General features: G+C 39.0%; 1 protein-coding gene across 1 annotated transcript in view; it reads left to right on the forward strand.

The window, feature by feature from the left end:
- Positions 1 to 20,282, forward strand: part of HERC2 (HECT and RLD domain containing E3 ubiquitin protein ligase 2) — a 110,697-nt gene that overhangs the window by 81,429 nt on the left and 8,986 nt on the right. The window contains exons 70-86 of the mRNA XM_088145006.1: positions 828 to 981; positions 1,598 to 1,705; positions 4,907 to 5,038; positions 5,487 to 5,645; positions 5,735 to 5,853; positions 6,269 to 6,394; positions 6,694 to 6,849; positions 7,129 to 7,244; positions 7,370 to 7,568; positions 10,103 to 10,317; positions 11,065 to 11,242; positions 12,179 to 12,340; positions 13,709 to 13,800; positions 14,137 to 14,276; positions 16,332 to 16,519; positions 17,469 to 17,666; positions 17,968 to 18,051. Of these exons, the coding sequence (XP_088001132.1) occupies positions 828 to 981; positions 1,598 to 1,705; positions 4,907 to 5,038; positions 5,487 to 5,645; positions 5,735 to 5,853; positions 6,269 to 6,394; positions 6,694 to 6,849; positions 7,129 to 7,244; positions 7,370 to 7,568; positions 10,103 to 10,317; positions 11,065 to 11,242; positions 12,179 to 12,340; positions 13,709 to 13,800; positions 14,137 to 14,276; positions 16,332 to 16,519; positions 17,469 to 17,666; positions 17,968 to 18,051 (2,526 nt within the window). The remainder of the gene's footprint in view (positions 1 to 827; positions 982 to 1,597; positions 1,706 to 4,906; positions 5,039 to 5,486; positions 5,646 to 5,734; positions 5,854 to 6,268; positions 6,395 to 6,693; positions 6,850 to 7,128; positions 7,245 to 7,369; positions 7,569 to 10,102; positions 10,318 to 11,064; positions 11,243 to 12,178; positions 12,341 to 13,708; positions 13,801 to 14,136; positions 14,277 to 16,331; positions 16,520 to 17,468; positions 17,667 to 17,967; positions 18,052 to 20,282) is intronic.

Here is a 20,282-nt window from a genome sequence, read left to right on the forward strand (position 1 = left end):
TCAATAGAAAACCAGGTTCTAGGATATGTTTCATTCTGTTCCAGATGAAGTTGTACCATGTTTTGGGGGAGCTCCTTGAGCCCTGGATTCTCAGGTGGTGATGTAGCAAAGACTTCATTTGCAGAATTTTGCAACTAGTTGCATTTGTCAACAGTTAGCCATGCATTGATTACATCCAGCCTTGAGCATACTTTGTGTGCAGCTACCTTTGAGCATCCAGAAGTTTGCATTTGTGCAGATTGCATTGCAGCAGCTGGTGAACTAATTTGTGTCCAGTATCAGGAATATATTATATTCATGATGAAAGATATGTGTTGGTTTCCAGTTGTTTCCAAAGCACAACTTAAGGTGTAAAAAAACATTTAAAGCCTTAGCCTTTCTAGGACCTTATTATTTAACGGACCACCCATCTTGATAGAAGCCTATCAAGACACTAAGGTCAGTAGAAGCCTTTTTAAAGATCTCACTTTTTGACATCTGCTTGACAGGAATACAGGAGAGGGCCATCTTCTATCTTGTTCCAAGCAAAAGAGATTTGCACCCAATCCCTAGTCTTTCTGCTTTTAAGAATAAGAGTTTTCTGCTTTTAAGAAAAAGAGAATGTCTTTCCTTTTCAGCCAGGCATTTTCATTTAATTTTAATAGTAGTTTTTTATTTTTTTTAACAGTTTGTTGGGTTTTTTTAGCTGTCCAATAGGCAGAAAGGCAGGATATAAATAATTAATTAAATGATAAAATGATAAAAGTTTTTAATGATTGATACTTTGTAAGTCATTTTGTCTAAAGATTAGAGTAAAAATGCTTTAAATTATATATGTATATTTTCAGGTGGCTGATATGTTGTTGGAACTATGTGTTACTGAGTTGGAAGATGTGGCAACTGATTCACAAAGTGGTCGTCTGTCTTCTCAGCCAGTGGTGGTAGAAAGTAGTCATCCATATACTGATGATACTTCTACCAGTGGCACTGTTAAAATACCAGGTACTAAATTTTGATACAGGGTATCCTGAAAATCAGAAATAGGATACATACCGCCATTGTAGGTTATACTGGAAATATATAGTGGTTTCAGCTTTGATGAAAGTGACCCAAAATGTCTAAACTGTTGTTAAGATCATATAATGAATACTTGATCAGCCCTGGGGCCACAGTTCTAATAGTGAGATAGCAAAAGGGCATGCTTTTTCATTGTTTCACTAATGTTATGCAATACAATGATTCTTATATTGCACCATAATGGTATTGCTGCAGTGATAGATTAATTTAGAAGCAGTGTGCCTGTATCATCTATTAAAATCATTTCAGATGTCTTGGTTTAATAAAATCATATTACTGATTATTAACAGCACAGTTAAGGAACCTTTTAGAATTTAGGTTCAAGATTGGAGCAGTCCTTCTAAATTGTGTGCACTTCAGTTAATATTGTGCAATTAGATTTCAGATATTCAGCATGCAAGGCTTAATTATCCTGCCTGGAAAGATCATGAAATCCAACTAAACATTAAATACAAAATTTAAAGAAAACAAACTTATCTTCTTCCTTTTCCTCCTCCTTCTTCTGAGTCTTGATTGTACTTTTGTGGCATTCATTCTTCAGGTGCTGAAGGTCTTAGAGTAGAATTTGACCGCCAGTGCTCCACAGAACGACGCCATGACCCTCTCACTGTCATGGATGGAGTTAACCGGATAGTTTCTGTGAGATCAGGTAACATTTTAGATAAGGAAAGTTTTTCTTTGTGGATGAATTTCAGTATGTTGGAGAGTTGTAAACGGAAATTTAACAGAATTATAATTAAATTAAAATGTTTAATTCAGATTGTTGTTGTTGTTGTTTAGTCGTTAAGTCGTGTCCAACTCTTCATGACCCCATGAACCACATCGCGCCAGGCCTTCCCGTCCTTCACTGCCTCCCTGAGTTTGCTCAGTTTCATGCTCATTGCTTCAGTGATGCTATCTAACCATCTCATCCTCTGCCGTCCTCTTCTTCTTTTGCCTTCAATCTTTCCCAGTATCAGGGTCTTCTCCAAAGAGATCTCTCTTTGCATTAGGTGACCAAAGTATCTGAGCTTGAGCTTCATTATCAATCCTTCCAATGAGCAATCAGGGTTGATTTCCTTTAAGATTGACTGGTTTGACCTCCTAGCAGTCCAGGGGACTCTCAAGAGTCTTCTCCAGCACCACAGTTCAAAGGCATCAATTCTTCGGCGCTCAGCCTTCTTTATGGTCCAGCTCTCACAGCCATACATTACTACCAGAAAAACCATAGCTTTGACTATGCAGATCTTTGTCGGCAAGGTGACGTCTCTGCTTTTTAATATGCTATCTAGGCTTGCCATAGCTTTCCTCCCAAGGAGCAAGCGTCTTTTAATTTCATGGCTGCAATCTCCGTCTGCGGTGATCTTGGAGCCCAAATAAATGAAGTCTGTTACTGCTTCCATTTCTACCCCTTCTATTTGCCAGGAATTGATGGGTCCAGATGCCATGATCTTAGTTTTTTTAATGTTGAGTTTCAAGCCAGCTTTTGCACTCTCCTCTTTCACCCTCATCTTTAGTTCTTCTTCACTTTCTGCCATTAGGGTGGTATCGTCTGCATATCTGAGGTTGTTGATGATTCTCCCTGCAATCTTAATTCCGGCTTGTGATTCTTCCAGCCTGGCATTTCTCATGATGTACTCTGCATATAGGTTAAATAAGCAGGGTGACAGTATACAGCCTTGTCGTACACCTTTCTCTATTTTGAACCAATCGGTTGTTCCATGACCGGTTCTAACTGTTGCTTCTTGGCCCACATACAGATTTCTCAGGAGACAGGTAAGGTGGTCTGGTACTCCCATCTCTTTAAGAATTTGCCAGAGTTTGTTGTGATCCACACAATCAAAGGCTTTTGCATAGTCAATGAAGCAGAAGTAGATATTTTTCTGGAACTCTCGTGCTTTCTCCATGATCCAGCGAATGTTGGCGATTTGATCTCTAGTTCCTCTGCCTCTTCGAAACCCAGCTTGTACATCTGGTAGTTCTCGGTTCATGTATTGCTGAAGCCTAGCTTGTAGGATTTTGAGCATAACCTTGCTAGCATGTGAAATGAGTGCAATTGTGCGATAGTTTGAGCATTCTTTGGCATTGCCCTTCTTTGGAATTGGAACATAAACTGACCTTTTCCAATCCCGTGGCCACTGTTGCGTTTTCCAAACTTGCTGGCATATTGAGTGCAGCACTTTAACACCATCGTCTTTTAGTATTTTAAATAACTCAGCTGGAATACTGTCATCTCCACTAGCTTTGTTGTTAGCAATGCTTCCTAAGGCCCACTTGACTTCACTCTCTAGGATGTCTGGCTCAAGGTCAGTGATCACACCAGCGTGGACATCAGGGACATTAAGATCTTTCTTGTATAGTTCTTCTGTGTATTCTTGCCACCTCTTCTTAATCTCTTCTGCTTCTGTTAGGTCCCTGCCTTTTTTGTCCTTTATCATGCCCATCTTTGCACTAAATGTTCCTTTTATATCTCCAATTTTCTTGTAGAGATCTCTAGTCTTCCCCATTCTATTGTTTTCCTCGATTTCTTTGCATTGTTCATTTAAGAAGGCCTTCTTATCTCTTTTTGCTATTCTCTGGAAATCTGCATTCAGTTGCTTATATCTTTCCCTTTCACCCTTGCTTTTTGCATTCCTTCTTTCCACAGTTATTTGTAAAGCCTCATCAGACAGCCATTTTGCTTTCTTGCATTTCTTTTTCTTTGGGATGGTTTTAGTTGCTGCCTCCTGTACAATGTTACGGACCTCCGTCCATAGTTCTTCAGGCACTCTGTCTACCAAATCTAATCCTCTAAATCTATTCATCAGCTTCACTGTGTACTCACAAGGAATATGATCTAAGTCATACCTGAGTGGTCTAGTGGTTTCCCCTACATTCTTCAATTTAAGCCTAAATTTTGCAGTAAGAAGCTCATGATCTGAGCCACAGTCAGCTCCTGGTCTTGTTTTTGCTGTCTGTATAGAGTTTCTCCATCTTTGGCTGCAAAGTATATAATCAATCTGGTTTCGGTATTGACCATCTAGTGATGTCCATGTGTAGAGTCGTCTCTTGTGTTGTTGGAAAAGAGTGTTTGTTATGACTAGCTTGTTCTCTTGACAGAACTCTATTAGCCTTTGCCCTGCTTCATTTTGTACTCCAAGGCCAAACTTGCCTGTTATTCCGATTACTCCTTGACTTCCTACTTTAGCATTCCAATCCCCTATGATGAAAAGGACATCTTTTTTTGGTGCTAGTTCTAGAAGGTGTTGTAGGTCTTCATAGAAGTGGTCAACTTCAGCTTCTTCAATTAATTAATTAATTAATTAATCAATTCAGATACATTTCATAAATTGGAAATAATAATTAAACATTCACCTCCTTCCTCCAATCCTCATATTACTGTAACTGTACATTGTACTTTATGGCATTCTTTCTGTTATTATTAATTTCTTGAAGCACCTAATTTTGTTGTTCCAAATTTTTAATTTTGCTGTTTGTTCTCTAATTATGCTTTGCAAAACTTGTATTTGGGGAGGACGTTCTGAAATTTATTTTTATTTTTTTATTATTTATTATTTGAAATTTATTATTTATTATTTGAAATTTTATTATTTGAAACACCAAATAATCATTTGGGCCTAAGCATCCCTTCTAGGCATTTTAATGTTGCTCCTCAGTGTCTCAGGGAAAAAAAATCCAGTCTGATTGGATTCTTAATATACTCCTAATGATCTGCTTGCAGCTGTAGTCATGATCTTCAGTGAAGTTAGAATGTTGTGACTGGAGTATCATCATTATGTATCATGCTATTTTAGGTGGTGAAGCAAAAATATTAGATTCCCTTCCTGAACAGGTCAAAGATTAAATTGACTGCTTTATCTAAATATTTCAGGTCGTGAATGGTCTGACTGGTCTAGTGAACTGCGCATTCCAGGTGATGAATTAAAATGGAAATTTATCAGTGATGGCTCTGTGAATGGATGGGGCTGGCGCTTCACGGTTTATCCCATCATGCCAGCTGCAGGTGAATCCCATGTATTGTTTCAGGACAGAAATATTTCTCTGAACTGGCATATTTGTTCTTTTTGTTTTATGAGTTATTAGCAAGCAGCTTACATAGCAGAAAAGAGAGAGCTTCAGTACTCCTGTGTTAGAAATATTATGGTTGGTATCTAATTCATAAAATGATAAACTAAACCAGTGTCAGCTTTTCATCCATTGATGGCAGCCAAATGCCTGTGATAAAAGACTCTATTTCTTAGATACAAATAAAACATTGAATGAGAATTGCAATCATCGTAGGAATAGTAGTAGTTCACATGAACTGTTAAGTTGCTGTTACCATGTTTTGATTAAACTATAGTATATAAGTAAATCTCTCATTTCATTTTCCCAACACAATTAAGTTGTGTTTTGTCTTATTTCTTTAAATCAGAGCATAAATGACTAATATTATTGAATTTTTCCTACAGGTCCAAAAGATCTTCTTTCAGATCGCTGTATTCTTTCTTGCCCGTCAATGGATTTGGTAACATGTTTACTGGATTTCCGTTTAAATTTTGCTTCAAACAGGAGCATAGTTCCTCGCTTAGCAGCTTCATTAGCAGCATGTGCTCAGCTGAGTGCTCTAGGTAAGTTCAGGTTTCTAACAAATTTCTGATTTCTAATACTGAAAAATTGTTTCTTAAGCTAGTGTCCATTTTTTTTATATATCTTTTAGCTGCTGGCCACCGAATGTGGGCTTTACAGAGACTACGAAAGTTACTAACTACCGAGTTTGGCCAATCAATTAATATCAATCGAATCCTGGGAGATAATGATGGTGAAGCACGAACTATGGTAAAAATATCAAGCCTTTCAACAGTATCATAAATTCTAGTAATTGCTGTCATGCTGGCTTAAGTCCTATAGATATAGATATAGGTTGAAATCCTAAATCCCTCTCTCTGTCTCTGTATCTATCTATCTTTGGAGACTTTCTTAAGCTGTACAATTGAGCAATGTTTTGGTTCCAGAATGTTTGTGGGATCATCTGGATAGTTGATTGATTGATTCCATTTAGGTTGACAAATTGTAATTGGATACTAGCTTTGTCAAAAATGCCTTGTATGTTTCCAATTCTTGTTATCAGTTATGGAAAGTTATGTTGGATAATATTTTCAGTCTAAATAACTATCTCTTGGCTGTAAGATACAGCTAATATGCAACATTCAAAAACTATCACTGTTTATGATTTTTTTTTTTTTTGGGTCAGAGTTTCACTGGCAGTGCCTTAGCTGCTCTAGTTAAAGGCCTTCCTGAGGCTTTACAGCGGCAGTTTGATTATGAAGATCCCATTGTCAGAGGTGGCAAACAACTACTTCATAGTCCTTTCTTTAAGGTAATATAACATTGGGTGCAAAAGATGTGAAAGATTTAAAAGTCAGAAATGAGAACCCTTTAACATTGCTTGTAAGCAAATCTGAGTGGTCAGCCTGAAAGTTCATCTGAATTCTAATAGAATTACTTGGATTAAAATTAAGAATAAGAGGGGACAAAGCTAGCCATGGGCTTTAGAAGAATCCCATGAATTCTTTTAAAATTTAAAAGAAAAGAATTTTTGGAAGATAATAATATCACCATCTGATGTATCCAACTGAAAGCTTGTGCTTTTGAACCCAATTGTTTTTCTTTGTATAGGTGCTTGTAGCCCTTGCTTGTGATCTGGAATTGGATACCCTTCCCTGCTGTGCAGAGACACACAAATGGGCTTGGTTTAGAAGATACTGCATGGCTTCCAGAGTTGCTGTAGCCCTTGATAAAAGAACACCACTGCCTCGCCTCTTTCTTGATGAGGTACTGGTTTAACATAATGCTTGTTTAGTAGGATATTTAAATGTTAGTTCTTAAAACAATGCACAAAAGGCTGTTAGCAAATGAACATTTAAATCAGTTGCCCACATTATATTGGATAAAGACTATGAGGATATATGTAGTTTGGAGTCTGTCAGCATTGGTCTCCTTGCCATAACTTGCCCTATTTCATAATGGGATCCTAATGACTCATTATACACTCAACAGTTCAAACAATGCTGAAGTTCAACTGATCACAAAGTACCATAATTTATATTGTAGGTGGCCAAGAAAATTCAAGAATTAATGGCAGATCATGAAAATATTGATATCCTGCATGAGAGCCATGAAGTTTTTAAAAGAGAACAAGATGAACAGCTTGTACAGTGGATGAACAGGTTCTTTGGAGCTATATTTTTTGTGGGTTGTGGGGACACCTTTTGATAAACAATATTTCAATAAATATGTGAAAAACTGGGGTTTTAGGGAATTTTACACTGTCACTTGCCCTTTCCTTCAACAGGAGACCAGATGATTGGACACTTTCTGCAGGAGGCAGTGGAACAATATATGGCTGGGGCCATAATCACAGAGGACAGCTTGGAGGTATAGAAGGAGCAAAAGTCAAGGTTCCTACACCATGTGAAGCCCTTGCTACACTTAGACCAGTACAGTTAATAGGTGGTGAACAGACACTTTTTGCAGTGACTGCTGATGGGAAGGTAAGGAGCATATTTATATATAAAACATTTATCTGTCTGTGTGTCTAATTTATATGTTTGTCCATCTCACACAAAGTGACTCTGGGTGGTGTACAGTAAAACCAGGGATTGAAACATTCAATAAAACCAGTTAAACAATAAATATGCCAAATGTGGAGATATCAGGAAGATCCCAAGGAGTCTGTGAAGTGGGAGATAGTGTGAATGAATACCAAAGTTTTACTCACTGTTGAAGGAAAATTATTGTCTTATTAAAAATAATTGATGGACTTTTAAAAATGATCCAGTGAATTAACTGCTATAATGTGTGGTATATATTGTATATTTTATACATAGTGCCTCATTTCTGGAACATCACTTACCATTCCTGGAAGATCACTTACCAGACTTTCAGCCCAAAAGGGTCTTTCAAAAAGAGTTATTGCAGTAGTGGGTTATGAATGTTGGAATTGAAATTTCTACATGGCAACTGACCAGGCCTTCCATGATATCAGAACAGCCTTGCTAGTGACAATCATGGGAAAAGTAGTACTGATTATCTACTGCTGTGATATTAGAAGTCAGACCAGATGCTACATAGTATTCATTTACAATCACTTCTGAATTTTAAGGACCTGCAGCCAAAACAGTGGATTGCAGTGTTTTGAAACATTCTCTAGCTGAGCTTTCTAGCAGGCATACAGTGCATTTGGAAAGTATTCAGACCCCTTTCACTTTTTTCAATTTTGTTATGTTGCAGCCTGATACTACAATTATTCAAATTCATTTTTTTCCTCATTAATCTACACTAAATACCCCATAATGATAAAGTGAAAACAGAATTTTAGAAATGTTTGCAAATGTATGAAAAAGGAAAAACTGAAATACCACATTGGCATAAGTATTCAGACCCTTTGCAACAACACTTGAAATTTAGCTCAGGTGCCTCCAATTTCTCTTGATTGTTGCTGAGCTGTTTCTAAACCTTGATTGGAGTCCACCTGTGGTCAATTAAATTGATTGGACATGATTTGGAAAGGCACACACCTCTCTATAGAAGGCCTCACAGCTGACAATGCATCCTGTATCAGAGCAAAAGCAATGAGGTTCAAGGAACTGCCTGCAGAGCTCAGAGACAGGATTATTGCAAGGCACAGATCTGGGGAAGGCTATAAAAACATTTCTGTTGTACTCAAGGGCATAGTGGCCTCCATAATTCTCAAATGGAAGAAGTTGGGCACAACCAGGACTCTTCCAAGAGCTAGTTGCCTGGCCAACCTGAGCAATCAGGGGAGAAGAGCCATAGTAAGAGAGGTGACCAAGAACCCAGTGGTCACTCTGACTGAGCTTCAGAGATCCTGTGTGGAGATGGGACAAAGTTCCAGAAGGACAACCATCACTGCAGCCCTCCACCAATCTGGGCTTTCTGGCAATGGCTAGACGGAAGCCTCTCCTCAGTGCAAAACACATGAAAGCCCGCTTGGAGTTTGCAAAAAAGCACCTGAAGGACTCTCAGACTGTGAGGAACAAGATTCTCTGGTCTGATGAAACCAAGATTGAACTGTTTGGCCTCAATTCTAAATGTTATGTCTGGAGGAAACCAGGCACTGCTCATCACCTGCCCAATACCATCCCAACAGTGAAGTGTGGTGGCAGCATCATGCTGTGGGGGTGTATTTCAGCAGCAGGGACTGGGAGACTGGTCAGGGTTGAGGGAAAGCTGAATGGAGCAAAGGACAAAGATATCCTCAATGAAAACCTGTTCCACAGCGCTCAGGACCTCAGACTGGGCTGAAGGTTCACCTTCCAACATGACAATGATCCTAAGCACACAGCCAAGACAACACAGGTATGACTTAGGGACAACTCTGTGAATGTCCTAGAGTGACCCAGCCAGAGCCCTGACTTGAACCCTATTGAACATCTCTGGAGAGACCTGAAAATGGCTGTCCACCGACGGTCCCCATCCAACCTGATTGAGCTTGAGAGGATTTGCAAAGAATGACAGAAAATCCAGGTGTGCAAAGCTTGTCACGTCATACTGAAAAAGACTCGAAGCTGTAATTGCTGCCAAAGGTGATTCAACAAAGTACCGAGTAAAGGGTCTGAATACTTATGCCAATGTGGTATTTCAGTTTTTCCTTTTTCATACATTTGCAAACATTTCTAAAATTCTGTTTTCACTTTGTCATTATGGGGTACTGAGTGTAGATTAATGAGAAAAAAATGAATTTGAACACTTGTAGTATCAGGCTGCAACATAACAAAATTGAAAAAAGTGAAGGGGGTCTGAATACTTTCCAAATGCACTGTACATGGATAAATGTGTGGCACATGGATGATAACACCAATATTTGTAGAAATGCAAGCAAATCTACCAAAGCGAGCATGATTATCAGCCTAAAATATGCAGAGGAAATGCTTTTTGGTGAAGCAAATGGAATCAGTAAGAAAAAGCAAAATCTTATTTTAGATAGCAATACTGTTCTTAATAGAATTTAATAGTATTCATGTGTGAGAAATTCATACAAATAACACATCCTTTTTTATTTTAGCTCTATGCCACAGGATATGGTGCAGGTGGAAGGCTTGGAATTGGGGGGACAGAGTCTGTTTCTACTCCAACATTACTAGAATCCATTCAGCATGTGTTTATCAAGAAAGTTGCTGTGAATTCTGGAGGAAAACATTGTCTAGCATTGTCTTCAGAAGGAGAAGTTTATTCCTGGGGTGAGGCAGAAGATGGCAAACTGGGCCATGGCAACCGGAGGTAGCACATTAATTTTATAACTAATATCATATATGGTCTATAGGTGTGTAAACTCTTAAAGCATCTTGGTGTAGTAATTAAAAGTGCTGGCTTAGAAGCCTGGAGACCGGGTTCTAGCCCTGCCTTAGGCATGAAAGCCAGTTGGATAATTTAGGAGCAGTCACTCTAGGAAGAAAGTACTTCAGCAATTGTTTCCGAAAATGTTGCCAAAAATACTGCAAGGACTTGTTTCTGTGGCCACCAGGAACCAGAATAGACTTGATGGACCATAACAACATAGCAGAGGAGCTGCCGAGTTTATAACCCACCAAAGAGTGATTTAACAAGAAATGGAAAAATGTAATCCCCCAATTGGGTTAGACATTGGTGCATGATGCTGTTTTGAGTTGCACTGACTATTAATCAGTGCCAGAGATTTTGAGGTAGCAGGCATAATTCCTCTTGTTCTTGACAGACTTCAGAATATTGTGTAGTTATTTGAGAGAAAGAGGGAAATTGAGAGGTAAAACTATTGTCATGGCTTATCCCTGGATTCTTTCCATAAGTTTGGAATGGAACAAAATATTAGACCTCTGTACAATCCTACAATCAGCCAGCAAAACGTGTGTAAAGGTTATTTATCCTGAAAAGTTTCAAGCTATGTTTTAACTGTTCCTATTAACTTCTGTTATACAATGAAGTCAGCTTGCAATCTACAATGTATTTACGGAAGTATGTTGCTTTATGCTTTAAAATTATTGTGTTTAGCCCCTGTGATCGTCCTCGAGTAATTGAATCTTTGCGGGGCGTAGAAGTTGTTGATATTGCGGCTGGTGGAGCACATAGTGCATGCATTACTGCTGCAGGAGATCTTTATACATGGGGCAAGGGAAGATATGGACGTCTTGGTCATGGGGACAGCGAGGATCAGTTGAAACCCAAGCTGGTAAGATGGTGTCTGTGTTGCATGTTTCAACTGCCTTTTTTAACTAAAAAAGCATTTATAAATTCACTTTGTAATATGTTACCTTGTTATGCCAAATTTCATGCTAACTTTGGAGTAAGTCCCAAAAGATTTAAGGGAAGTCAAACAAACAAACAACTTTGTACCTCCTATTTTGCCAGACTTATTTTTGGAGGTATTCATTCATTCATTCATATAGCCGGCCATCTTAAACAACAAAAATAATTTAAAAATACACATAAAAACATCAAATATACAGCCATTCTAAAACCACTATTAAAAACCTAACTACGTATAAAACAAAATCACATTCAGTGGGTAGGTGCAATCAGTACAATAGATTCAATACAATATTAATGAAGTGTGCCCATTGTGGTCAATTCAATCTATAGATAATTTTGTTATGTAGCTATTAACATTGAATAATTCATATTGAAAATTGCATTATTAAGACAGTTATGATAAATGTAATAAAGTCAGTGCAATCAGCAGTATTTAACTTTGGTTTCAGATTATCATGCTGATCTTTACTAAGCTTAACTTGTAAAAATGAAGATTATAAAACATTGCTTGAGTTTGAATTCATTTTTTATTTTTACTTACTTTTTATTTCATTTTACCAGAAAATCTTAAAACTGTAAAACACAACAGCAGAATGTGCATGCAAATCAAGATACAAGCATATATTCATTCAATGAAATGAATACTACATCTAAAAGTTACTCTAATATGCCATGTTCCTGTTTCATGAAATCCATGCAAATGCTCAAACCTTTCAGAATGGTGTGTAATATAATTCCTCAATGTAATGTCGTACCACTGAAGAGAAGACCTACATGAGTGTGTGTGATTCTACTAATTAACTTTTTAAAGCTCTGATCATTTGAGTTATTTGTCAATAAACTGCCTGTTTTGCAGGTTGAAGCACTCCAGGGCTACCGTGTGATTGACATCGCCTGTGGCAGTGGAGATGCACAGACACTTTGTTTGACGGATGATGATATTGTCTGGTCCTGGGGAGATGGAGACTATGGAAAGCTTGGGAGAGGTGGGAGTGATGGCTGCAAAGTGCCGATGAAGGTACTTCACTCGTACTTTAGAAAAACGCAAAAAAATGCGTACCATATTTCTGTACTTGAAAAATATTTAGCTATATCAATTGGATTTAGAAATAATGTTGAATAACATGAGCTTTATATGTAGAGCTGAATCATTCTTTTTGGTCACTTTTCAAAAATTATATGGATTTGAATGAATGTACCATACAGTTCAAAATGGACCATAACTATAAACTTATGGTTGCTGTTAACTTGCTAGGTATAAACAATCATTAAGGTATGCAAAGTTAAGCAAATGTCTTAAAAAGTTGAATATAATATATAGTTAATTTTGGCATAGTTACCAGGATGTTTAGCTTCATTTTTTTAATGTATTAGAGAGAGTCCAAGAAGGATTAGCTCTTATTTTTATCAGGGAAACATTTGTACTCAAATCTGTTCATTTCAATAATTTCTTAGACTTAACAAATGCATTTCAAACTAGCTTGAAGAAAATCCAACAAGTTATAGAAGACTGCAGAAGATTCTGATTTCTCCTGTGACTGGAAATATTGGTCCCTTTGGCTTGTACTTCCATTTTCAGAAATTTAAATCAACATTGAAAAAGCAGGAAAAAATTTCAGATTCTTTTCTACTCTACCTGTTGTGCTGTGTCACCTCCAGCTAGTGTACAGTGTTAAAATCCAATAACATTATAAAGTAATAATCATGGAAATATCTTAGTATGTATAAACCATTAGCCATGAATAACTGAGCAGTACCATTGTGAAGTGATACCAGTCAGGTGCAGAAGTCATTAAAAAAGTATTTGCAACATTTGAAAAGATGAGTGAATGGTTTACATTTAGGGGGTTGGTATTCTACACAGCAGGGACCATAACAGAAGTGCCCTCTTCTTGAGTGATACCAAATGTGACTATGCAAAAGATGTGGGCCACATCTTTTGATGGTAATAGTAGTTGGTCAGATTGGTATGGATGAAAGCATTCTCTTATAAAAAAATATTTTCTGAATTTTCAAGGCTCTTTTTAACAATTGTTTTACTCTTTGTGAGACTATACTATCATCTGCTTTCATGGGGATGAAAGCAACATGTATCAATATATTGTTGGTTCAGATGTAGCTTTCATTTTTTCCGGTTTATTCCAATTTATTTTTTCTAGTTTTCCAGTTTCTCTGGGGGAATGGGTTATAGCTTGATTAAAGAGAGATATAAAGAAAAGAGAGTGAGATCAGAATATTTTAAATTATTTCTTTAAATAAAGAAAGTTGGATTTAGTAATTCTCTTTTTGGGTAGAGTAGAGCTTTACTTTTAAGATACCTCGACGTGCTCCATGTTCTTGAGTTACCTTCTCTGTTGAGCTGTGTTCAAACTTTTTTTTCCCCTAGATTGATTCTCTCACAGGTGTTGGTGTAGTTAAAGTCGAATGTGGCTCACAATTTTCAGTGGCCCTTACCAAATCTGGAGCAGTATATACCTGGTAAGTGCATTTATTCTTACAAAAAATGTAGTACAATTCTTAGTGATTTTCTTTTCTTTTAAACAAAAAACATGATCAGGGAAGCTTGAGGTTAAAAAATGTAATACAGGCAATTGTTACAAACAGATGTAAGGTATCCCTTTAGTAAAACTGTTTCTGTAATGGAATCTAGGAAGATCACAAGTCTGTTTTTCGAAGCATCTGCTTTTTTAAACATAGGGAACAGAATTATATCAAAATCTATATTCTCCTAATTTACTTAAGTCACGCCTGCATAATTAGGAACAATTAAAGAGAAAATGGATGTGTTAATTGTAATATATGTTTTGGATCTAGGGGCAAAGGAGATTACCATCGATTAGGTCATGGATCAGATGACCATGTTCGGAGACCTCGACAAGTCCAGGGTTTACAAGGAAAAAAAGTAATTGCCATAGCAACAGGCTCTTTACACTGTGTGTGCTGTACTGAAGATGGTATGTGGAATAACTTGCATCATTAAAACAAAACAGCAGCCTTAAACTCCCAAAGTGAACACATTATAGAAGGCTGTAATTTTATCCCTGGTCTTTTGATATACTGCTGTGTGTTTACAGATAGTCCTCATTAACAACCAACAAAAGGGACCAGAAAATTCATCATTAAGCAAGGCATCACATGACTGCACCCAATTTTATGACTTTTTTGCGGTGGTCGTTAAGTGAATCACCATGGTCATTAAGTGAATTGCATGGTCATTAAGCGAATCACACAGATTCCCATTGATTTTGCTTGCCAGAAGCCAGCTGTGGGAAGGTTGCAAATGACAATCATGTGACTGCAGGATGTGGCAATCGTAAGCGCGAGCTGGTTGCCAAGCACCCGGATTGCGATCATGTGACTGGGGGTGTTGTGATGGTCGTAAGCGTGAGGGATGGTCATAAGAAGCTTTAGCACCGTCATAACTTTGAATTGTCACTAAATGAATGGTCGTTAAGCGAGGACTACCTGTACTGCAAATGCCAGTTAGCCTTCAGTTTTTTGAAATGTGTCCTTTCAGTATTTCTGAAGAAAATCTTTCAAAATCTTTGCCCTGTGTTCAATTTGTGCAGAACAGGACAAAGTGGTAAACTTTTAAAAGATATCTATATGGTATAATTTGCATTGCACATGTAACTCAGTGTTCTACCCAAGGCTGAATGCCTCTGCCAGAAGCTGTAATGAAGCAATAGAAGCGGCATGTAATAGTCAGTGAAGTGGAAATTTCACAATACAGCCAAGAAAATTAGAAGTATAGGTGATAGTATAGTTCAAAATTCAGGATGTTAGAAGATAATACAGTGGAACCTCGGGTTACGAACGTTTCTGTTCACGAACTTTTCGGGTGATGACCAGCTCCGGCTGCAAAATTTTGCTTCGGTTTGCGAACTCCGCCTCGGGTTACGAACAGGATCTGCGGCCATTTTCCCGCCCGTGACCCGGTCCGCGGCCATTTTCCCGCCCGTGACCCGGTCCGCGGCCATTTTCCCGCCCGTGACCCGGTCCGCGGCCATTTTCCCGCCCGTGACACGTGGTCCGCGGCCATTTTCCCGCCCGTGACACGTGGTCCGCGGCCATTTTCCGCCCCTGACACATGGTCCGCGGCCATTTTTACGCCCCTGACACGTGATCCGCGGCCATTTTTCCGCCCCTGACACGTGATCCGCGGCCATTTTTCCGCCCCTGACACGTGATCCGCAGCCATTTTCCACCCCTGACACGTGGTCGTAGGGAGGGGGACTCTCCCTCCAAGCAATAGCCGCCTCCCGGTCCTCCATGCCAGAATGGATTAACGGTAATTACATTGAACCTTATGGGAAAATTTGCTTCGGGTCGCGACCAATTTGGGTCGCGACCAGAGTCATGGAACAAATTAAGTTCGTAAACCGAGGTTCCACTGTACTAGAATATTATCCTGAATATTCAGATTTTCAAAAGCAAGAGTTGTGACAATTGATTTCAGCAAATGAATGTAATTGTCCCAGAAATATTAATAACTTACCTGTGCCTTCCCTCCCCTCTCCCTTCCAAATTGTAATTCAGGATCAAGAATCTAGGCCGTTTTTCCTTTGTGCTTAATGTAGAGGCTATGCCTCTGACTTCTGAGAAGCATATATTTTCAGCCTCAGGCATTTAGAGAATACATCTTCCTCCAAGTCAGTTAGCCAGAGTTGGAAGTTTCTCCTCTATCATCAGCAGTTCTCGGAGAGGTGACAGTTCCTGAATCACCTCCTTTTTTCCCTTTTATTGCAAAACCGATACTAAATGAATTAAAGGAAATACCTATGTCTGCTGAGACTGCTGAAATAGTATCCTTCTAACTGTAATATATATATGAATAAAAATATAAATAATATTAAATGTTTTTACTGTTGTGTGCCAATTATTCCTTTTTCTCATTAATAGTCATTATTGTTGAAATCTATGGTTTTGAAATGACTTAATATTTCTAAGCCATTATTGCAACCAATTGATTTGTTTGAGTGGTAAAATAATCACTTTGAATGATACAGGTGAAGTCTATACTTGGGGAGATAATGATGAAGGGCAGCTCGGAGATGGGACAACTAATGCCATCCAGAGGCCACGTCTGGTTGCAGCACTTCAGGGTAAAAAGATCAACAGAGTAGCTTGTGGTTCAGCACATACTTTAGCCTGGTCTACTAGTAAGCCTGCTAATGCAGGCAAGCTCCCTTCCCAGGTAAAAAAATATTTCTTTTAACTTATGTTTTTAATCTGTTGGTAAACTGTAAAATCAGAATATAGTAGCCGCAAGTATAGAACCATTGCTCTTCGCTTTTTCTCTATTTATGCGTTGATCATGTCATGCTACAACTTGTTAGGCTTGGGGCCAAAAGGAATGTTTTGATAAGAAAGATATATTGTTTTCCCAGACTCCTTATGAAATTTATGAACTTTTAAAAATCTTGATTGCTTGCATTCTTTACCCCCCTCCTCCTATATCTGCTGTTTCAGTACCATTCCTTTGTGTGAACTGCATGGCTAAAGTTGGCAAATGGCAAACTACATTTTTAATGGGTTTAATCACAGAATACTGTGTATTATTATTATTATTATTATTATTATTATTATTATTAAATTTTTTGGCTGCCTAGTTCCAATGAACTCTGGTCAGCGCACAGAGCTAAAAAGAGATAAAAACAGCTAAAGATATAGATAATGGATTTGGCTATATTATCATTGAGGGGAAATGAGGTCATGGAAAGGGAGGAAGTGCTTCATTGATTGGCAGAACATGTATCTAATAGGAAATTGTCACATGCCATGCAATTAAACATGACTTTGCAGGGACAAATGAAGTTGGGATGCCCAATTGAAGTGGGGAAGGAGTCATGTAAATGAATTGTCTGTACTTCTTATTACTGCTAAAAAGTTAGAAAAACAAAATATATGTTTGTTTTAATGTTTCCAGCAAAAATTTATAAAATATAGCGGGTAGTTTGGGGCCAGTCCTCTTCACTGTGTTCAGCCCTGTGTATGGATCTATACATGTAAATACAATAAAAAACTCATAAAGGCAATACTTAATAGATAGGGTACCTAATTAATTGACTTTTGGTCTTATATTATCTTACATGACAGATCACTCGTACAATGCACATGAAAATCTAATGATGTGAATTTTGTAGGTTCCTATGGAATACAATCATCTACAGGAAATTCCTATCATTGCCTTAAGAAACAGATTGTTGTTACTGCATCACATCTCAGAACTCTTTTGCCCTTGTATTCCCATGTTTGATCTTGAGGGACGCCTTGATGAGACTGGCCAGGGTCCCTCAGTGGGGTTTGATGCATTACGAGGAATTTTGATATCACAAGGAAAGGCATGTATCTCAAAACTTTCTACTAATAATTACTTACTAGTTACTGTCATAATGTTTAAAGTGTGCACATTGTTAAAATCTCATCCAAGGTATAAGATTTACAGTATATGAAGAATATGGCATGAGATACATGGAATTCAAGTATTCAAGAATTACAATAAGATTTCTACTGATGTATTTCTGATAATATAAGACTTTGTATTTTAAGTGAAAAGTGAATAATTCAAATATTCAAGCAAAAATTGTATTTTATGCTTAAAATATAGAGTTATGTTCCAAACCCCTTGTTTTCTCTTTTTAGGAGGCAGCTTTTAGAAAGGTTGTACAAGCAACTATGGTGAGAGATCGTCAGCATGGGCCAGTTGTAGAACTCAACAGAATACAAGTAAGAATGTCATAATATGTGTTAAATGTGAGATTTATGGCCAAAGTTTTGTGTTTGAAATTGAGGATTAGAGAATGGGAAGGACAACTTGTAGTACTGATAAAATTTTTGCCATTTCTTTCTAATTCTGATTGATTGCTGCTGATTGATTTGCTACTTTTAAAAGCTCTGCATTATTTGATAGATAAGAAATAAAACATTTTAGTAGCCATGAGACATCTGTGAAGTTTTTGTGGTTCTGTGATAGATAAAGGTATATGTAAATAAAACATTACTCTATAAAGGTCCAGTCTGCTTTGGCGAAACCATTCACAATTGTGTGGACTGTGTGCACACAATTGCACTCTGATAGGCATGTGTATTCGGATCTTCTACTGTATATAGGTTCCGTGAATGGAAGGAGTTTCCATTTGTTACCCACTCTCCCTGCATCCACATGTTCCTTGTCAAGAGCCTTTCTGGAAACAAACAGGGCCATCCTGAACAGTGTGGAATAGATGGTGGGCATGTTGGCTGAGAGAGGAAAGAACTGAACTGAGCAGAGCCCTGCTTAATTTTGAGTGATTCTTTTCCTGATGAATGTCATGTCTAAGCTTTCCAGAAAGGCTTTTTGGGAACACAAACAGCTGCTAGTAGAAACAAGGCATGAACACTTTTCTTTTTGTTATATTAATAACCATGACACTGATAAAGAGATAGCAAATACTTACTTATTTACTTACTTACTTACTGATTGATTGATTGATTGATTGATTGGATTTCTCCCCCGCCCATCTCCCCCACAATAGGGGACTCTGGGCGACTTACAAAAAACATTAAAACTATAAATACATCTAAAACACATAAAACATCCAAAATTTAAAACAATACTAAAGAAAGGAAGATCCAAGCAGATGGCAAATCAGGCTGCGGAGAGCTGGCCACTATGGGGCTAGCCATCCCCCTGCTTGAAGTATTCCCTCCCCACCCCAGGCCAAGTGGCAGAACCAGGTCTTCAAGGCCCTTCGGAAGGCCAGGAGTGAGGGGACCAATCACACCTCTGGGGGCAGAATGTTCCAAAGAGCGGGGGCTACCACAGAGAAGGCCCGCCTTCTGGACCCCGCTAGATGGAATTCTTTTACTGAGGGGGTCCAAAGCATGCCCTCTCTGTGCGATCGGATGGGACGGGTTGAAGACATAGGGGAGAGGTGGTCCCTTAGGTAACCTGGTCCCATGCCATGTAGGGCTTTAAAGGTGATAACCAACACCTTGAATTGGACCTGGAAGCAAACTGGTACCCAATGCAGCTCGCGGAGCAACTGTGTTACATGGGCCCTTCTTGGGGCTCCAAAAATAGCCCGCGCAGCCGCATTCTGGACCAGCTGTAGCTTCCGGATAGTCTTCAAGGGTAGCCCCATGTAGAGCGCATTGCAGTAGTCTATCTGGGAGATAACAAGGGCATGAGTGACTGTTCGAAGGGCATCCCGATCCAGGAAAGGGCGTAACTGATGCACAACCCGAAGCTGTGCAAAGGCCCTCCCAGCCATGGCTGCCACCTGCTCTTCAAGCAGGAGCTGTGAGTCTAGGAGGACCCCCAGATTACGCACTGGGTCTATCTGGGGTAGTGCCACCCCATCCAGCACCAAAGATGACAAAGTCCCAGATACAGAGGATCCATTAACCCACAGCCACTCCGTCTTACCAGGGTTTAGCCGAAGCCTGTTGTTCCCCATCCAGACGCTTACAGCCTCCAGACACCGAGAAAGGGTAGTCACGGCATCACTAACCTCACCTGGGATGGAGATGTATAATTGTGTATCATCAGCATACTGATGATACCTCATCCCATGGTGACGGATGATCTCACCCAGCAGTTTCATGTAGATGTTGAAAAGGAGCAGAGAGAGAACTGAACCCTGTGGCACCCCACAAAGGAGGGGCTGAGGATGGGACCTCTCGCCCCCTATCAACACCGATTGGGGTCGGCCCTGAAGAAAGGAGGTGAACCAGCACAAGACTGTGTCGCCCACTCCCAACTCCCTGAGCCGTCCCAACAGGATACCGTGGTCGATGGTATCAAAAGGCACTGAGAGATCAAGGAGAGCAAGGATGGTCGCACTTCCACCATCCCGCTCCTGCCAGAGATCATCCATAAGCGCGACCGATGCCGTTTCTGTCCCATAACCGGGCCTGAAACCTGACTGGAAAGGGTCCAGATAATCCGTTTCCTCCAGAACCCTTTGGAGCTGTGA

Source organism: Python bivittatus, unplaced genomic scaffold, assembly GCF_059951505.1.
Source record: "Python bivittatus isolate LINGU-HERP-01145 unplaced genomic scaffold, Pbiv_v1 ctg000350_np1212, whole genome shotgun sequence".
Lineage (NCBI taxonomy): Eukaryota > Metazoa > Chordata > Lepidosauria > Squamata > Pythonidae > Python > Python bivittatus.